This window comes from Aplidium turbinatum, chromosome 9, assembly GCF_918807975.1.
Source record: "Aplidium turbinatum chromosome 9, kaAplTurb1.1, whole genome shotgun sequence".
Lineage (NCBI taxonomy): Eukaryota > Metazoa > Chordata > Ascidiacea > Aplousobranchia > Polyclinidae > Aplidium > Aplidium turbinatum.
Genome location: NC_137480.1, coordinates 15,123,536 through 15,140,320, shown reverse-complemented (window position 1 = coordinate 15,140,320; position 16,785 = coordinate 15,123,536). Strand labels below are relative to the sequence as shown.

Genomic DNA, 16,785 nt, shown 5'->3' with positions numbered 1-16,785 from the left:
ATTTTTGAATCGTGTTCAGAATTAAATTTCCTTTCCAGGGGTGTTAATTTCGTGGTGGGGCAGACGAAGGAAACGCGAGCAGAATGGTTTAAAAATGGGGTAAATGTCTTACGTATTTAAAAATAAATAGAGATTTTAACGTTTATAGACGCCTTCAATTAGGCGTCTATAAAAATATTTTCCCGAAATATTTTTCGGAATTTTATTTTGAAACATTTTGAACTGTAAAAGAAACAATATTGTGGAATAAAATACAAAATTCCCGTCGTTGGATTTAGAATTTTGTAATAGTTGAGGATTCTAATATATTCCAAGTTTGCATGCAGACGGCGACGCAGGATACATGTCAAGTTTATCTGAGCAAACATTAATAGTTCAAAAATAAATTTAATTCGCTTTTTAGTTTTAAGATCTCAGTGGTTAGGTCTAAACCCCACTTATCTAAAGATTCGATTATTTCAACTATAAAAGAAACAATATTGTGGAATAAAATACAACATTCTCTAAATAAACAGAAGGCGTTGTTGGATTTGGAATTTTGTAATAGTTGAGGGTTTTAATATATTCTAAGTTTGCATACAGACGGTGACGTAGGATACATGTCGATTTTATGTGAGCAAACATTTCAATTTAATAGTTCAAACATTTTGCGCTAAATTTCATTTCAATTTAATTTTTCTTTGTCGGAATGCAAAAGAAATGATATTGTGGAATAAAATACAAAATACAATTTAAAACTGTAGCCAAATAGAGAACTAGCCGAATCGGACTGTAGCCGAATAGGGAACTAGACGAATCGAACTAGCCGAATCAGACTAGTTGAATCGGACTAGCCGAAACGGGCCATTTCGGTTTTTAATTGACATAGAGAAGCAGATTAAAAGAGTAAGTTGGGAAGTAGGAAAATGGATACAGATTTAAAGATTTGCGTCAAAAATGGTGTTTTAGCCTTTCAATGTTGCATTGCAGCTGTTTCATGTATATAAAAGTACAGTTAACACTAGATGTCTTCACAAGTATTTTATTACATTGCTTCCTCTACTTTGCAGAACAACATTATATTCATAGATGTGTGTAAAAACTGGGAGCTGGTGTACAAACCTCTGCCCTGGTCAAGAATAAGATTACTGTTGTTTCATTCTACGTAATTGGACTAGACAAAATGGTTGAAGATCAGCAGCCAGTTACTTTCATTCATTATGAGCTTCATAGAACCGACTGGGATGTTCCTTCAAAGTACACAGATCTGACTCCTATTGGATGTGGGGCATATGGATCAGTTTGTGCAGCAAATAACACAGAGCTTGGTATCAAAATGGCTGTGAAAAAGTTGGCTCGACCATTTCAATCCGTGACACATGCTAAAAGAACATATCGTGAATTGCGTTTACTTAAGCACATGCATCATGAGAATGTGATTGGCTTACTTGATGTTTTTACTCCTTCTACCTCATTACAGAGCTTTGCTGACATGTATCTAGTGACTCATCTCATGGGAGCTGACTTAAACCAAATTATTAAATCACAAAAGCTTACTGATGACCATGTTCAATTTTTAGTTTATCAAGTATTAAGGGGTTTGAAGTACATCCATTCAGCTGGAGTTATTCATCGTGACCTAAAACCAAGCAACATTGCTGTAAATGAAGATTGTGAATTAAAAATTCTTGATTTTGGTTTGGCACGTTTAGCTGATGATCAAATGACCGGGTATGTTGCAACGAGATGGTATCGTGCACCAGAGATCATGCTAAATTGGATGCATTACAATCAAACCGTTGACATTTGGTCAGTAGGATGTATCATGGCTGAGCTTCTCACTGGCCAAACGCTGTTTCCTGGTTCTGACCATATTGATCAACTAAAGTCTATTATGAATTTGTGTGGCACACCCAGAGATGAATTACTTGAAAAAATAACTTCTCAGTCTGCACAAAATTTTATCAAGGCACTTCCCATTATTCCTAAAAAAGAATTCATTAATGTGTTTGTTGGTGCCAATCCAAATGCTGTGGATTTACTTGAGAAAATGCTTGTTTTAGATGCCGATCGCAGAATAACAGCTGATCAAGCATTGGAACATCCATATTTGGAGAAGTTTCACGATCCGGAAGATGAACCAACTGCGTCACATTATGACAAATCTTATGAAGATGCAGAATTGCCTATTGATGAGTGGAAACGTCTAACATATGAAGAAATTAAAAACTTTGAATTTTCTCCAGACCTTATTGCAGACTATTAGTTAGTATTGGTTTTATATTGTGAAATGTGGTGCAATTGCACAGAACCTCCTTTGCTTTGAGTGTTGTCAATAGTTTAATATGTTTAGTATCATGGGGTTTGCTAGAAACTGCAGCGCATCTATTAGTCTACTGCCTGGTTTTAAATTTTGTGGCTTATTTCATACAGTCAAACTAATAACTTTCTTTTTTTCAGTTTAATGTTTTAAAAAACTTTTATTATCATGCAGCTGACAAATGTTGCTTGATAAATGTTAAATGTATTATAACAATTGCCTGTTGTTGTGCAAGTACCATGTACCCTACTTGGTATTCTGCTTGATTCAACAACTTTACGTTAACTGTGCTGAAAACTGGTCACATAAAGTTATTGTTGTAATTATAAAAAATTAAACAGGTTCAGTCTTCGAAATTAGCATGTTTTTACTTCGGCAAAAATGTTGCCGAGGCCAAACGGCAAAAGTTGAAATTGCCTCGGCAATTGCTGTGAACGTTTATTACGAAAAAATTGTAGGCTACCACAACATGTAAAACGAGAAGCGAAAAATATAATGGAGTAGTCTATCAAGACCGCATTATTTGATTTGTTGTGATGTAATAATACCAAAAGTAGAGATAAAGCGAGCAACGCGATACCCACGCTGTGACGTTAATTCATGTTAAATAACTCACGGGGTAAAGTATGTTAATTTTGTGTTAATTCAACGTTTGAGTCAGCACAAATCGATTTAATTTTCCCGACCGGTTGTATTGCGTAACAACAATGCCCAATAAGAAATGACGACGACAACGTCATTTCTTAAGACGCAAAACTGCCCGTTCATGAACGCGCGATGTCATATGATCGGAAGCATTACTTTTCTTTACTGCCAAAGTACCATTTATCCAATTTTGTACTACTTTTTTAACTGGGCCCCGTAGCTTTTCTAATTCCGATTTGTTTCCGTCATAAAATTCTTTACAAATTTTGCAAAATACTAGACTAACTTTTCCTTCTGCCCCCTCTGTTTCATAACCTATAGCAGGAAAATCCACTTTTTAACTGTATATATCTTCTCTTCCTTTACCATGATTTATATTGGCAATGACACTGGTAAAGAACAAGCATTCGATGAAAGAATAACTTATTGCGTAACAATTAAGCAGTATTTATAAGGTTGCAAACTTTTTTTATAGTTCACATGAGCATTGTCAGCGCATAAAATTGCACCTGTTGTTATTACGCAACCAGACATCTATCACAAACCGCAATTAACAAAGCTCACTCTTAAGGTTAACGCGTTGACCTATTACTTACATGTATTCGACGTCTGTTGATGTTGTGTGGTTTGTTGTGAAAGCGGCACGATCGTTTCTGATACAGCTGGACGAGATAACGGAAGGCGAAGCACGATAAGGAGTAAATGCTTACAATAATTTGACGTCTACTGGCGTTGAATCAATGCAAATAGGGTGATATTTCTATAAAAGATTTAATTCTCCCAGCTGGGCACGGCACGTGTCTAAGCGCCGGTGAAGTAGAAAGTAACCCTTGAAATAAAAACATCAAGCAATAGTAAAATTGAATCAACCTCCTAGTCTGGTGTGGTCTGAGAAAATTAGGGTTATTTTTGTAATCTTGTGGTCCTTACAAGCGCTCGTGTGGCCTCGGCATTTTTATTGCCGAGGCTAATGTGTCATTCATGCATCTGCCTCGGCAATCACCTTGGCAATTGGCGATTGCCAAGGCTAATTTCGAAGACTGGTTAAACAATTGAAAATATTACTGCCGTACAAAAAATCGGAATCGCCCGTTTCGGTGAGTCCGATCCCTTAACGGGGAATTTTTTCATTTTTTTTTAAATTATTGGGTACCGTAGCCTAGTTATCATTGCTGTTTTAGGGTTAGGGGTTAGGGTTAGAGGTTAGGAACTCACCGAATCAGACTCACCGAATCGGACTCACCGAATAGTAGCAGACCCACAAAAAATAGCTTTCAAAAATAATGTGAAGAGATTTAATTGAAAGTACTTGGAAGTTTAATGAATACAAATCAGTAGTCCTTAATATAAAGCTATTCTCTATAGCCTTATGAATACAACCGCAAGTACATGTACATCAAGTTTTCTTATTTTTTAATTTATTTGTATTCTTGTACAATACATGTGAAGTTTTAGTTTTTCCGTAAGACATACGCTCAAACATTCACTGAAAACAAATATTGATGATCGATAAGAAATGTTGACTTAATGCGTAAATAGTTATGTATATATGTGTATATAGCTTAGAGTTGCAGCAATTGCATGGAATGAAACATTTATCTCATGTGCTGAGTTTCATAATTCCTTAGAATATAAGTAGAATTGTTAAAAATCAATTCTCAAGTACCCAGCAATAAACCCGACATTGCAAATCCTTCCCAATCCTTATCGATTGTCTGTCTATGATTTTTAAAAAGTACCTCTCTACCAAAGCTATACTATTCCCAACAAAATAATCAAAATTTGTGTTTTGTAAAATTCATAAACGAGCAGAAGGTAACTTAAGATAACTTTGTATTAGTTAAATGTATTATCACAATTTGACCTTGATCTTTTCATGTTGGTTTTGATGCAATTTTAAGACAAGCTAGAAGCTAACTTCTGTGTTTTTGTCTTTTCTAAGGATGGTTTTTGACGGAATGGCCCGTTTCGGTGAGTCCGATCCCTATTCGGAGCCTAATTATCATTGCCGTTTTAGGGTTAGAGGTTAGGAACTCACCCAATCGGACTCACCGAATAGTAGCAGACCCGGTTTTGAAGTGTCAAGTTAGACATGTATTGTAGCACTGAAGTGCAATGCTTCAGGTGGTACTGTAATAGAAGATATATGGTCTTTTGCAGCATCTATGTGATATATAATATACATTTAAACACTTGTGATACCGACATCGTACTTTGTCATAAACTTTATAGAAACAAGTAGAGTTGGTATGTGTGTTATACTTGTGATACAGACTTTCAAAGTTCAGACTGATTGTTATATATATTAATTTTTTTTGTGTTTTACACTAAAAATATAAAGTTGAACTTGAAAGTTGAGTGTTTAAATTGTGCACAAGTTTCTATTCCTCAATTTTGCAAAATAAGATTTCAATCTTGTTAATGAATTATTACTGTCAAGTATATCACATTCCTGAAGTGTAGTTCATTGTCTAAGACACCATAATTATCTATCATAAGCTACATGAATGTCATAAGAAGACCTGTTGTTGCCAGAGTAGTCTTTTCATTAAAACACTTATACATCTTCATTCTTCAGGTTTCATGAAATCTCCTACAGAACATAAATTTGAACTGTTTCAGTTTCATACTGATTTTAAATTTCAAGGTGTGTCATTATGTTGTTTTCCATTCTTTATGGGGGATGCCAATTTTAAACTTTGTAAAAGTTGTTTTATTATAGCTGTAGAGGTTACAGCAAGATTTTTAATAGACTGCATAAGTGCATAGTGCATATTAATATTCTGTTGCTTCTTCTATAGTGATTGGTGTCCAGCAAACTTTTTAACACTGCATTTTCTGTTAAGTGTGATAAAATTTTGATGAAAAGTGTGCGTAAATGCATAAATTCACTTTTGTGTGCAATTGTATATTTATTGCAGGCTTGTGAGTAAACTTCAAAATCATCAGTGAATGTTTGTAATTTGCAATTAAGAGACATTACGGACGAGTGACGGCCATCAACATACTGGAAACTAAACCAACATTGGAACAAAAATTTTCTGTAATGAAGAGCTAGGGAGACACCCTTTTGCTATTTTGGTTTGGACATCTGTGATAAGGAATAAGGATGTCCTTAAGAAAGCTTTGTTTCAGCAGCACCTTTCTGTGAAGTTACTTGATTAGGTATAATGATCCAAATAACACTCTCTGTCCGGTTCGATTTTCCTCCCAGAACCAACAGATAACTACTTACTTCATAAAATGCTTTTTTATATTAGTTTTGTTGTAATAATTATTATTTTCTGTGCTTTTACAATCACTATCGTTGCCAAACTACTAGCTTACGGCGGAATGGCCCGTTTCGGTGAGTCCAATTCGGTAAGTCCGATCCCTTAACGGGAGATTTTTTCAATTTTTTTTTTAATTATCGGGTACCGTAGCCTAATTATCATTGCCGTTTTAGGGTTAGGAGTTAAGGTTAAGGGTTAGGGGTTAGGAACTCACCGAATAGTAGCAGACCCAGATTACGGTGTACCAGAAATCAGGCAGCCTTTGCCTCAAAACTAGGTAGCCCTTTTTAGCTAGCGGTCTGGCTGAATTGAAATCAGTAGTCTAGTAGAAGCCTAGCCTAACATTTTTAGGAAAATTCAAGTATGAGCAAATTAGTGACATTGTTGAAAACATACGTACTATTAACATTGTTGTTGATTTTTTGTCATTGTTTTTGGTTATCAAATTCTTTCCATATGCTGAAAATAGCAAAATTTGGTACATGTCTATATCTCAAAAATTTCTCATGATACAGAAAATCTGGCTTTCGATTTGAATTATTTAACAATCGTACTCAGCTAAAAACACTTGTGCCATAATCTGTACCTTTTTTGTAAACTAGTGTAACCTTTAAAAATACAATGTGTAAAAATTTGCAGATGGAAAACAGTGCATGTAATTCCAAGGATTTACTAACCTTTGATAATGACTTAATTGACTTGAGTGAATTTGATCCTCTTGCACCATCAAAACAAGATCCGCAGAGTCTTTCATGGAAGCCATTGAGGGCTCCACCTCCTCCTCCAGAGGAGAAAAAAACACGTGAAACTGTGGCATCATCGCCATCTGATTTGTATGCAGACCTTCTGAACTTGAACTTTGAAGATCAATGTAAAACTGAGCCTCCAAAGTTCAATGGCTCCGGTTCTCAAGAAACTTCGCAAACACTCAAAGAAAAAAAATCAACGTTTGTGAGCTATATACAAGAAACTGATGTCGATAGAAAAGCTGCTTCATCACCAAAGTATGGCTTTTTTATGAGCTAAAAGTATTAAAACCAAACTGAAATAAATTTACATGCTGCTCCTAAACATCACATAGGCTACATATATTCTGCCAAGTGCAAAACATTACTAGAATATAAACAATTAATTTACAGGACAGTGAATAACTGAATATAATTACATGACTTTTAGGCTCAGACACATAGGCCGCGGCGCTGCCAGGTTGGCACCCACAGTCCCACACTGTGACAGCGAGATAGAGCAGATGCCTCGCTGTGGCATCGGGTCATTTTGGCGCTATTCCGAGAAAAGTGCGTTTTACTGGGTGTCTTGCTGTTGTAACAGCGCAGTGTATGTTATTAAAGAATACACCCTACTGGACTTAATATTTGGTATGTTGTGATTTAATGGATTAGTTCTAAAATTATTGTTCTGTTCAGACATCTGTCGGTGGTCACAGTATTAAGGGGCACCAAATTGATTGTTCTAAAAATTCAAAATGTTTAGAGAAGCATCATCCTCTACAGCTTAAGTAGTCATCAGGGGGTGCAAAAAACGTTAATTGTCCCTTGGTATTGGAAAGTCTAACTACGTTACTCACCACTGAAAATCGACTCGTGTAACTCTGGAGGCTGCTAACTGTTTATCACTGACTTCTGTAACCTAGAATAGATGAGTCAACTTGACATTTTTAAGATTTAAGAAAATGATTTGAGTACAAGACATTGAGTGGACAGTATATTGCAATTTATTACAGTTTGCAGTTGGCCAACACTCCAGCAACACGATTTAAAAGCTACATTAGTCCAGATTCAAACCCAATGACTTCCAAAATTATGGGCCACCGAGAGGAATTGTTACAACTGTTCATGAAGAATAGGCAGGATGATTATACAACTTTGCAGCCTTTCAGGTGTGTATTTCATGTCAACTGACAACAACTGAAGTTGGTTAAATTAGTTAGAAGATAAATGTATTTAATTTTTAGGGTAGCAAATGAATGTTTATGGCAACAATGTGAGTTTTGTCTTTCGGCTACTGGTACATAAAAAAAAAAAAAAAAAATACTGGTACACAGAATTGAATATATCAGTGTAATGCTTATGTCAATCATGTGGTTGTCCGGCTTCACGCATATACTCATTTGTTTCATTCTCATCATTCAATGTCAACTACATACGTATATTAAATGGATTTTTAGAGTTTTTCTTAATTTTCACTTTGTTGTACTCAAGACTAATAGATTTTTGTCACAATCATGTACCGTACGTTGAATGATACTTTCGATTGACTATGGCTCTAGTGTGATGTAATGGCAAACTTTTGGAGCTGTTTTGTTTAAGTCATGTATTGTATAATATATACAGAATATTTGCTGGCACGTGGAATGTTAACGGTCAGTTCCCACCAGCCTCTACCCTCGAATGGACTGCAGCTGACCAAAAGCCTCCGGATGTGTATGTTGTTGGGTATGTAGGCTACTTCACAAAACTATTCTTCCCTTTTTAAATGGAGTTTAATTGCAAACACTTGTGCACCTTTAAACACTGATAGCAAATACAACTTGCACAAAATGTCATGTGAAAGTATCGTGATTTTACATTTATTTGTATTTTTAATTATGTTGAATAATGCTTCAGCTTTCAGGAACTAGACTTGAGCAAGGAGGCATTTGTTTTTGCCGAGTCCCAAAGGGAAGATGAATGGGTGAAAGTTGTATCAAGCTCTCTACATCCGAAGTCAAAGTATAAGCTGGTGCAAATCTAATTGCTCGTCATTGCTAAGCTATATGTTTTCAACAAGCGTTTGTAAAAGAAAACTAATCATCAAGTTCACAAGTTACTTAATGCTGAAATGAATAGCAATGCTATATTTTTGTCTTTATATTTCAAATGGACCATCTGGGTGTTTTTTTATTAGAATTCAGTTTACCGTACTTTTATTTACAAGTTGCAAAGGTTAGATATATGATTGTTTTCAATCAACATTTCTTTATTCGGCCGATCAACTATGAATTTGCTTCAGACGCTCGTCACTTGTTGTGAAAGTTTTAGGCAATAATATCTTGGATTTTTTTCATGTTATACAGTGATGCTCATAAGTCCGCATGGTTGAGAAAGTCAGTGTTTGCGCTCTGGCCTAGCTGCAATTCGCTGCCACTTCATGTAACTTTACAAACTGTGTTCAGATTAAACGCATCCGGCTCGTTGGGATGATGTTGTTAATGTTTGCTGCAGAGCAACATATTTCTCGTATAACTCAAGTGGTAACGCATCAAGTTGGAACTGGTTTACTTGGGAAAATGGTAAGCTTGCTACAGTATTGCCAAAACTACAATTTTGTTCTGTTGACCTGCTGTCTAGTTTGATGTTTCCATTTGAATTAGGAGAAATATCTCGACAGTTCTAAATTTAGCAGACAGAGATGGTTCTGACGAGCTGTCAACACTAGGCTGATATTTATGTAGTATGTACTACTCGCAGTCACAAATAAAGTTGCATTTTCTTAAATACTGGCGGTCGAGAGCTTGATGCAGTACGGAATATTGATGAGCCCAGCCTCATGGGGAAAACACATACTTATCGTTATCAATTTTCGCTGCTCAGGGTTACCAATAAGCAGCTTTAAATTTGTAAAATAAGAATTGAGATAATTTTGCCCCAGGTAAAATATTATGTTTCAAAATGAAAGATATATTGTTAGAATGTGAATTGTGAAATTTGTATTGCGTTATCATTGATTGCACAAACTCACGAAAAGCAACAAATAGTCAATTCGAATTGTATCATAGCACCAACATTCAGATTGGATTTTTCATCTTTCCTGAGTCCCAACTTTTTAATTGTTTTTTGTAGGGGAACAAAGGAGGTGTTGCTGTTCGTTTCAACATCGACAGCTCAACAGTTTGCGTAGTGAACTCTCATCTTGCGGCTCATACCGACATGGTGCAGAGGCGGAATGAGGACTACAACGACATTTGTTCTCGGATGCGATTTCCCGACCCCAGCGGGCAAGGTTTCCTTAATGTTTTTCAGCATGAGTGAGTTTTTTTTTATTTCAAGTTCAAATTTCTTTTAATGATGATTAGTGGGTATTTTTGCTGCGATTGGCATCCTAATAAAAGACATCGAGAACGACGTTTGAATTCTGTTTGGTTGTTGGTAATTACAAAAGTGATTTTGATAATATATATAGTACCGATTGTACCGTACTGCTGATTTGAAACGTTAAGGTGCTCAACTGCTTAGCAATATGTTAAGTGCTATCTTGAAGGCTAGGCTACTGTGTTTACTTTCAGTGTACTGATTTGGATCGGAGATTTGAATTATTGAAGGCTAGGCTACTGTGTTTACTTTCAGTGTACTGATTTGGATCGGAGATTTGAATTATCGAATTGATGGGATGTTGCCTGAAACAGTGAAAGAATGCATAGAAAATGGTTCCTTTAAAGAACTAAAGGAAAAAGACCAGGTCTTTATATTTAGACAATCATTTTGCTATAAAACATCTTCACGTTCTGTATCTATAAAAGCGAATAAAATAAATCAGGGCCAACGGTTTCGAAATTTCACTATGAATAGTTGGTGGCTACGCTGGTTATGTTAGGCTATCTCATCAGCATTGAAATTGCACCTTGACGTTGCTACAATAACTTCTTTCCAACATCTAAGGTTTCTAATTCTTTTGAAATTGAAATGCAAACTGAGAAATTTGCATTTTGAATGACAAACTAATTAATTATTCATATTTTTCAAACTTCCTAGATCCGTTTATCAACAGTCAAATCAACATTGCATGATGAAAGCAGGCATTCTCTTTGTAATTCAGTATCTTTTTCAATAGCTGTATTGCCAAATGCGAGAGGGCAACGCATTTCAGTACTTTGAAGAAGGCGAGGTGAACTTTCGACCCACTTACAAATACAACCCTGGTACCGACACATGGGACAGCAGCGAAAAATGTCGGGCACCTGCTTGGTGTGACCGCGTTCTGTGGAGGGAATCCACACACAAGTCAGACGGGCAGAGTAAGCAAAAGTCGTGCAAACTCGATTCGTAACTTTGAAAGGAATTTGTAAAATAATTTTTCTTTTAAAGCCTTGATATTGATAAGTTGACCGTTTGCTATTTTGTTTTATAATGTTGAATGTTTTGTTGTCGCTCAGTTATGTCTGTTTATGGTTAAAAAGTAACCTATCTAGTACCTACCCAAATTGTATTGAAATGAGCTTTTCCGGTACGGTATTTATTTTTATGCACATGTTTTACTTTTAGAGAAGCCAGGGAAAGCTTTGACTTTACGAGGCTACAGATGCCACCAGACTTTGATGATAAGTGATCACAAACCTGTCAGTGCAATATTCGACATGAACGTAAGTGCTACATGTCCAAGATGCTGTCCTAAATAAGCTTTACTCACAACCTCTCACTAAGGCTCATACATTTGATATTGCTACATTTAAATTTTCCTTTGTTGCTGCATTTGTTCGAGCACGTATTTGGTGTCAGTAATGGTAGTTTGTTGACACTGCATTTCCCATGCAAGGTTAAAGTCATTGACAAGGATCAGTATCGGCAAGTTTACGAAGAAGAAATTCGAAGGTTGGATCGAATGGAAAATGATTGGCTACCTACAATGACATTGAGTCATCATTCGGTGAGCGTATGCCAAGTGTTGTATATATGCAGGGCCGGATTAAGGGTACTGTAGGCCTAGAGAAGGGCCTATTTTTGCAAACCAAGCTACAAAAATTAATAAAAATACATACATGAAAAATTGAAATTATTTAGCCTACTGCAAAATAACATAGGCTAAACATAACAGAAAGATGTTTATTGTCAAAATTGAAGCAGATGTAAAAGATTTTGGAAAGAAATGGATAGTGGTAAGTTACCTATGGTAGTACTTTACCTAATGACACTCTAAACCAGGGGTTTTCAACCTTTTTTTACCGCGACCCCCTCAGAGCAATCAATGTAGTCTCGCCCCCCCCCCCCCCCCATAAAAGTATTTAACCAAAACATATTTAATGCAAAATTTAACCAAATTTGATTCATGCCGACAGCCAGTTATGTTTAGTTTTGCTGTTCCAAAGTAAAATTCCGAAACAAAAAACCTATTTTTGCGATGTTTTTACTGCTTTCATTACATTTCCTCCGATTGTTATTTCCATTTTCTATCAAGCTTAGCAAGATAATAGGAGAAAAAATAATGAGAATAATCTACGTTTTCGCGCTTTCACGGGCTGAATTTATTGCAATCTTTTATGGATTTATTTCAATCAATTTCAGTGAGATGATTGGTGCTGCATATTTTCAACTATTGCGTTTGTCAATGCGTGCACCTGTTGCTGAAAGAACTTTCAAACAAAATGATTTGAAAGAACTTTCAAACAGCCGACACTAATTTTTTTCAATACCATTGAAAACGATACTAAGAAATCTATATTTTGCATAAGATTCTACATAATTTGGGTTTTTTACCATAGCGTTGTTACTGGTTAACTTTAGTCTGAACAAACCAACGTACAAGAACTTGGTGAAAAATATCGAATGCTTTCCTATAGTTAAAGCCTTTGCAACGTCTGAAAGCTTAAAAGATATAATAACTTCAAGTAGAGGAATGGGTGATTGCAAAAAAAACATTTTTTAATGTTTTCTGGCAAAAAAGAATTGAAAACAATACACTGGAATTTCAAACGCCTCGCGAACCTCCGAAAACGGCTCGCGACCCCCAGGTTGAAAAGCCCTGCTCTAAACTCAATTTCGGTAAAATTGGCCCTACGTGGTTTTGGAAATGGGTTTTTCATATGTATTGACTCAACACAGTCATTCGTTTTTAAGCAAAAACTGTAATGTAAGTTACTGTTATTGGATCTGTATCACTATCAGCCTTACAAAAATTGAGGGCCGAATTTTTTCAGGGCCTAAGGCTATAGCCTTATTAGCCTAATGGTTAATCCGGCCCTGTATATATGTGTCTGCTACTATTCGGTGAGTCTGATTCGGTGAGTCCGATTCGGTGAGTCCAATTCGATGAGTTCCTAACCCCTAACTCTAACCCCTAACCCTAAAACGGCAATAATAATTAGGCTACGGTACCCGATAATTTAAAAAAAAAAATGAAAAAATCCCCCGTTAAGGGATCGGACTCACCGAAACGGGCCATTTCGGTATATATATTGCTTGTGTTTGATGGCTTCAAATTTGTGGATGTAGTTTCGTGGTTCCTAGCCCCCCTAAAATTGACACACATGTAGGAAGGAAGCCAATTATTAGACACTTTTTATTGCATCACTTGAAACAGTTTAGGAACCACTTCTTCGCGTAAACCTTTAACTATACAAAGTATACAATGGTTGACGATCTTTTCCAGACTGGCCTGGATAAGACAGAAAAAAAATGCATGATACTATTTTTATGCACTATCTTGTTTACTGTGCTCTTACAGATTGAATTTGGCGTTGTGAAGTTCCAGCAAGCTTTGGAGCGGTCGGTAGAGCTTCACAACACAGGACAGACTCCTTGCCATTTTGAGTTCATAGGAAAACTGGGAGAAAAGAATTTCTGCAAACCTTGGCTGACTGTCTCAAAACCGAAAGGTTTTATTTTACCAGGTACGAAAGAAAAGAATGCCACTCAATCAAAGCTTGCAATCAATCTGCAGCAGTCTTTTTTTGATATATCTTATGTTATCTGCAGTTTATTAACTTCCACAGGGGTACTACATCGTGATGCACCACTAATGTCTCTTGACATATTTTTTTTACAGGCGACAAGGTTGAAGTTGGCTTAAAAGTCTTTGTTAATATGACGACTGCGTCTGATTTGAACAGTGGAGTAGAAAAAATTGAAGACATTTTGATTCTTCATCTTGAAGGGGGTAAGTGGGACATCCGGAAAGTAACTTTTTGGACCCTCAAGCACCATTGCTGGGTACGTCGCTTCTAGAGCTTTGATTGGAAGAAAATAGTTTGACTTAGTAATTGTTTGACTTATAGTTTGACTTGGAAAATGGTTTGACTTAGTAATTGTTTGACTTATAGTTTAACTTGGAAAATGGTTTGACTTGGTTTGAATTAGAATAGTTTAATTAGTTGCGCAATATGTTCATGTGTACTGCAGGAAAAGACTTTTTCATCACGTTGAACGGACAATATGCGCCAAGCTGCTTTGGAATGTCTATCGAGTCACTGTGCCGAATGACGCAACCGATACGGGAAATAGCGCAAAGTCGAATTTATAAACTGGTAAAATACTTTCTCTCTATTTCATCGGCTTAGCACCAATGGATTCGGCGCAAACTATCAACAACTTTATGTTCAGAGTCAAATTGTTTCCGGCGATCGCGGCAATGCCCAACTTGACACTCCCCTCCTTCAAGTACCGAAGGAGTTATGGACACTCTTGGACCATTTACATCGGAATGCTATGCGACAGGTATCGGCAAGAACTTTTTTTAAATTTGCTCTGTACAAAGTACGTGTGTTTTTTGTTTTTTTTTGTAAACTCTAAAGTTTACAAACGTTGTGGTAATGAAGAAATATAGAGATCGAGTATAAAATCATTTTTTTCGTGCATTTGTTACTTGTTATGCAGTTTTTTTATCCAATTTTTGACAGCTAAAAATTTGTGTCGATTGTTTACTAGTTTTCCACTTCTACTAACAATGCAACGTATGTTGTTGTCGAGCAGGCTGACTTATTCCAGCAGAATGGTCTTCACGTTGAACTGGAACACATACAGGAAGCCCTTGACACACAAACTCCTTCAACACATGGCAGCTCTTCATTGCCTGGATCAAACCACTCGGTGGCAGAAGCACTGCTGGTTTTTCTCGAAGCGCTGCCAGATCCTGTCATTCCGTTCTGGTGCTACCAGTCTTGCTTAGATGCTTGCAATGACGTCGAGCGTTCAAAACAGGTAAAAAATCTTTTTTTTTTCAACCAACTTGTATGATTTCGCTGCAACACCAGTTTGAAGCTGTGAAGTTATTTTTTCTGTTATGGAAGATTAGCTATGAGTCTTGATAAATAAATAATATAGCTGTAGTTTATCAGTGGATGCATCGCCAAGAACGCATTGTTTTTGTCTTGCAGAAACATTCCTTTTCGAAATAATTTCAATAATTTTATGACTTTTGTCAAGTAACTACTGCACTTTTTTCCACAGCTGCTTCAGTCCTTGTCAACAAGCCATCGTTTCGTGTTTACTTATTTGGTCGCCTTTCTTCAAGAAGTAGCAGGACACGGCCAAGAGAATGGATTAAGCACTCACATTATAGGTGACATGATTACCGTGTAACCTCTTTGAATTTTTAAAGTAATTTTTGAACTATTCTTGCTTATATCTCGATTTGCTGTCATTCGCTTAATTGCAAGAATCAATTGCCAGTGCTCACCACTAAGAGGTTGACAACTTGAGCCCCTGAGATTTAATTACATCTTTGTCTTGTACTAAAGTTGTTTTTTGTTGTTGGTAAAACTGAGGTTTGTTTTATGTCGTTTGTATTGCTGAACTTGTTTGTTTTTAGCCACAATATTCAGCGGCTTGATTATTCGATCGAAACGAAGACAAACCGGAAATGAAGCGCGGATGAATAAAGACAGAGCCACGACATTTCTTGAAAACTTCTTACTTGGCAAAGTCCAGGCATAGCTCACTTCAAATTGCAGCTCGATCCAATCATTCAGCACGTTACGACAGTTCCAAAAATAAATGCTTCATCTACTTTCATTCACTTTATAACGTCTTATATCGTCATGTCACCTGTCAGCAGTGTTAAATTAAATTACTTTGGTAAGAAGTGAAACGTCGTTGTCATAATGCAATATTTCAGTTGTCTACTCACTTATCAAATCCTTATGGTGAAGTGCTGCAAAATTTGCAAAATATTTTGCACCCTGTGTATTGAATTGTATTCATTGCAGAGTTATATTGTGATGCTGCTCAGAGTGTAATGTCAATTTTAGTGTAAGACCGTATACACACCGGGCGAAACCAAATTGTTGATATGCATCACATGATCCTATTTCCAAGCTCATCCAACTTAAACTTGTTTTTTTTTGTTCATTTCACAGAAGTCTGCAGTAAGTTTTTTTTAAATATTTGATAGAAAGGAAATTTGCTTATTGTCTTCGCTTGCTTTGCTTTGTTCGATACACAATGCCTTCCTTAACGCGTTTTTGTTGTTTTCCTACAAGAGCAAAATATCTTTTTATAAATAATTTTCATAATTAAAAAACCTTTCGCTTCTGATCATTCCTGCTAAGCAAATTATCGATTTTTGTCTGTTTACCTTTTTCAGTGCAATTTGGGTAGAGAGGTAACTCTTTTAAACCATAAACAGACATAACTAAGCAACAACACTACATTTAACATTATAAAAACAAAAAACAACAAGCGAACGTTTTCGGCTAGTCATATAGCTCTTTTCAAGCCTATAAGAAAAAATACATTATTAAAAGAAATGCTAAAGAATCATATAGTATCACAGCAAAAATATGGTCAAATTTAAACATTTGAGAAACTGCCTCGCTCAAACAAAATGATAACTGAAAATTACACAGCACAACGGGTCAAGTAT

At 36.1% G+C, this 16,785-nt stretch overlaps 1 protein-coding gene across 1 annotated transcript; it reads left to right on the top strand.

Moving 5' to 3' along the window:
* The first annotated feature begins 1,063 nt into the window (after positions 1–1,063).
* Positions 1,064–16,599, top strand: LOC145777014 (inositol polyphosphate 5-phosphatase OCRL-like). Its single transcript, XM_082588281.1, has 18 exons — positions 1,064–2,202; positions 6,963–7,220; positions 7,958–8,113; positions 8,568–8,669; positions 8,841–8,955; positions 9,389–9,505; positions 10,056–10,240; positions 10,560–10,671; positions 11,044–11,227; positions 11,475–11,572; positions 11,746–11,856; positions 13,651–13,816; positions 13,972–14,082; positions 14,325–14,449; positions 14,526–14,639; positions 14,895–15,122; positions 15,372–15,483; positions 15,733–16,599. The coding sequence occupies exons 1-18, from the start codon at positions 1,163–1,165 to the stop codon at positions 15,855–15,857; spliced, it is 3,459 nt and encodes a 1,152-aa protein (XP_082444407.1). The 5' UTR covers positions 1,064–1,162; the 3' UTR covers positions 15,858–16,599.
* Positions 16,600–16,785: the final 186 nt, after the last annotated feature.

What these genes read in the sequence shown, in the direction of transcription:
- LOC145777014 (XM_082588281.1), top strand. Translation starts at nt 1,163, where the DNA reads ATGGTTGAAGATCAGCAGCCAGTTACTTTCATTCATTATGAGCTTCAT. An exon ending in ACAACTTTGCAGCCTTTCAG is followed by an intron (nt 8,114 to 8,567) that starts GTGTGTATTTCA and finishes TAATATATACAG; the next exon opens with AATATTTGCTGGCACGTGGA. An exon ending in ATTAAGCACTCACATTATAG is followed by an intron (nt 15,484 to 15,732) that starts GTGACATGATTA and finishes GTTTGTTTTTAG; the next exon opens with CCACAATATTCAGCGGCTTG.